Source organism: Chrysoperla carnea, chromosome 3, assembly GCF_905475395.1.
Source record: "Chrysoperla carnea chromosome 3, inChrCarn1.1, whole genome shotgun sequence".
Lineage (NCBI taxonomy): Eukaryota > Metazoa > Arthropoda > Insecta > Neuroptera > Chrysopidae > Chrysoperla > Chrysoperla carnea.
Window position 1 is genome coordinate 35,271,540 of NC_058339.1, and position 3,832 is coordinate 35,275,371.

General features: G+C 29.0%; 1 protein-coding gene across 1 annotated transcript; it reads left to right on the top strand.

Annotated features, from left to right (window-relative positions):
* The first annotated feature begins 1,022 nt into the window (after positions 1-1,022).
* LOC123295067 (NEDD8-conjugating enzyme Ubc12) lies at positions 1,023-3,558 on the top strand. Its single transcript, XM_044876281.1, has 4 exons — positions 1,023-1,215; positions 1,293-1,387; positions 1,549-1,755; positions 3,154-3,558. The coding sequence occupies exons 1-4, from the start codon at positions 1,110-1,112 to the stop codon at positions 3,292-3,294; spliced, it is 549 nt and encodes a 182-aa protein (XP_044732216.1). The 5' UTR covers positions 1,023-1,109; the 3' UTR covers positions 3,295-3,558.
* The last annotated feature ends 274 nt before the right edge of the window (positions 3,559-3,832 follow it).

A 3,832-nucleotide genomic window follows, 5' to 3' on the forward strand; every position in this document is an offset into this window, starting at 1 on the left:
AGAATTGAAAATTGATATTTTAAAAATATTGTTAAAAAGTTTTGAACTTTAAAATCTCTTAGGGCGGGCATTCGATTATAATGATTTTATAAAAAATACTTTTCTGGTCGAACCCGTAACAAATACCCATACAAAAAAAGGCTTTAAATAAGTTGTAGGTAATGTAATTCTGCATTTTTTAGTTTTCGGAAGACATTCCAGGAGTGTAGCAAATGTTTCTTTATTACACCTATATTTGACTTAATTTGTAACCCCCGAACCAAAAAGAGGAGTTTTATAAGTTTAACCGCTATGTGTGTGTGTCTGTCTGTGGCATCGTAGCTCCTAAACGGATGCACTGATTCTGATTTTTTTTTTGTTTAAAAGAATGGAGAGTGTTTTAAGCTAAGTTTCAAGTTGAGTTTAGGATTCCGTACCTAAAACAACTTAATAAAAGCGATGGTCTTCGAAATCGGTTCAGTTTGGAGAATGCTATAAGAAAAAGGGTAATTTAATGGGGCTAGAGTATTCTTAGTTTGCGAGTTTGGGGGTTCCGTACTCGAAATATTTGTAACTTTTACTTGTACTTATTAGTTAATTAGTTATTCTCAAATATCTCGAAAACTGAACTGATGGTGTTTATGACAGTAAACGTTTATTACTATTATTGGACCCCCCTATTATTGCATTGTACTAAAGATATGAAATTGCAAAACTGTCAGTATTACCAACTATATTCAACGTTGCCAAACTCATAGTAAGCAATAATAATAAACTTTTATAAAATTATGTTGTTTTAGATTTTCTTAGATCAGAGTATAAGAAAGTACAACGATATAAATAATAGACTTCAAAATATCAAAGGTCAAACATGACCACGAGGGCTATGTTTAAGAATAAAAAATATTTATGTTGGCAGCTTAAATTTATCATGAATTTAAATAAGTTTTCTCTTTAAATTATCCCTAGTACGATACTGATAAAAAACTCTTTAGATATAATTCCAATCGAATTAAATCTTATTATGAGGAAGTATTAATCGTTGTGTCAAAATAACTTGCAATTGTCTGTCAAAAGTGTGAATTCTAGAAACGTTTATGTTTCATTTTTTCTTTTTATAGTTATTCGAAATGATTAAATTATTTTCACTTAAGCAGCAAAAAAAAGAGGGAGAAGCAACACCTAGAACTGGTAATCAGAAAAAGGCATCTGCAGCTCAATTACGAATCACAAAAGGTAAATAATAAAACGATAAATATATCAACAAAAGATACATTTTGATTAAGCATACTATTAATTTGTTTCTTCTTTAGATATAAATGAGTTAAATCTTCCTAAAACATGTTCCACTGAATTTCCTGATCCAGATGATTTATTACAATTCAAATTAGTTATATGTCCTGATGAGGTACTTATCGTTTAATTTTTTTTGTTCATTGTTGCTTTAAAATATCAAAATTTATTTTAATTCGAAATATTCTCTCGAATTAAGTTAAATCGTGATATATATTAATTCTAAAGAATTTCAACTTTCTTAAATGAAAATGTATTTTATGATTTTGTGTGCAGGGTTTTTATAGGTCGGGTAGATTTGTATTCAGTTTTAAAGTGGGTCCAAATTATCCACATGAACCACCCAAAGTTAAATGTGAAACTCAAGTCTATCATCCAAATATCGATTTAGATGGTAATGTTTGCCTTAATATTCTACGTGAGGATTGGAAACCAGTCCTGACGATCAACTCAATTGTATATGGATTACAATATTTGTTTTTGGTAAGTTTTGTTTTTAAATAACCGAAATTTTATGACATTGGATTTCTAGGAATGCCAATTCTGTTAATCTTTATTTACATCTTCCAAAAAATTAAGGTTTCAATTTTCCTACGTTTAATCATTTTTGGTTTAATTCAAAATATATTCTGAATGTATTTTTATTACCGCCCGAACTTAAAAAAGGCAATTTAATGTATAGTGTTCTTAGCTATGTTTCAAGTGCAAATTTAGAGTTCAGTACCCGAAAAAAACTAAAAATTGACGATGATCTTTCAAATCGGCTCAGTTTGGAAAAAGGTATTTTAATAAAAATGTAATTAAAAGTTTGGATCAAAATGCCCCCTTCCTCTGCTGCCTCACAACACATTATAGCTCTTCTAAGAATTGAAGACGTATCTCTCTGAGGAGTCTCTTGTGGATGGATCTGTAGCCATCAAATATTTTGAATTAGGTCATATCTCTTGTATTATGGTTGCAGCTGTGTCCATACGAGACGACCTAGATCCTCTTCAGAGAGCTGCGTCTTCAATTATTAGAAAAGCAATGCGTTGTGAGAGGCATCGGGGGACATTTTGATCCAAACCTTTTATTACATTTGTGTTAGCAATACAAAAATTTTTATCTACAGTCTTGAGAAAAGAAGTACTTTTCGCAATTAGTATGCGTGGGGAAAATAGTTCTTTATCGCCCTAGTGCGATAATGAATTCATCACCGCCCTACTATAGTAACTTTTTTTATTTTCTAAATAAGCCATGACAAATTTTAAATAATAATAAATGTTTATTTTCACATTTTAAAGGCGTAGATAGTTTTGTACGATTTACGTGTGATAACGCATTATTAACGTACTTCTGCGGTTGTCCAACTCGTGCTACGCACTCGTTGTGCAAGTTTCGCAGACGTACGTACGTTGATAATGCTGTTATGTCACTAGTATGGTAAATAACTATTAATTAATAAAATATTAAATTACTTTACTCAACAATATCTTTTCTTTATTGGTTAAATTTAATAGTGCACTTCTTAATTATTGTGTTTTGGGAAAAAGTATATAATTATATCTTAATCTATGTCCATCGACTCACGAGATACCTCGTACAAAAAAACAATGTTTTCTATTTAAAAATCACATTAAAATATTTTAAAATACAAGGTTTTCCATATAAGCCGACGATATGTAGAATCCTGGAGAGCAGGCGGGTTTGACCACAATAATTTTCACAAGAACCTTGAAGTGCTAAGTCTTGCTAAGTAAAAAAAATCTGATAGATCGATTTTTTACAATCCAAGAAAGCTCAATATTCGTGATTTTCCGCCAAATAATACAAAGTTTAATAAAAAACTTATACAATTATGTTACTGTTTCGTAGAGTAATAATTGAATTAAAAATTTTCAGGAACCAAATCCAGAAGATCCATTAAACAAAGAAGCAGCCGAAGTATTGACAAATAATAGACGCTTGTTCGAACAAAACGTCCAAAAAGCGATGCGAGGAGGTTATATAGGATCCGTGTATTTCGATCGTTGTTTAAAATAATGTTTTATGAAAATACAATAATGAACTTAATAAATTAAGCTATTATTATTATTACAATAAATACTTCTTTTCTTTTCTTTTTCTTTTTTTTGTTATTCTTATTATTTGTAAAACTTTTCAATTTCAAAAAAAAAATATAAATAAATTGCCTGTCGTATTGAAACGATTTAACAACACTCACACACATTCATACACACAAACAATTACAATTTATTAGTGTAATACACTCGTTTTTAATATAGTGCGTTTTTGTTTTTCATTTTTTTTTTTTTTTTTTAGAAAAAGAGTAAATTATTGTATTTTTATGTATTTTATAATTTTTTTTTTTAATTAGATACAATTTTAAAAAACTTTTTGTTTTTTGTATGTTAAAATAAGTACTAATTAATGGCCGTAACGTATTGATACCCATCCGGAGAAAATATCAAAGTCATATGCTTATTGTTATGATTTCTTTAATCAAAAGTTTTACCTAATTCTATTTTCATTTACGTTTACTTCGAAAAATAACAATTTGTGTGTTTAAGGATAAAATCAT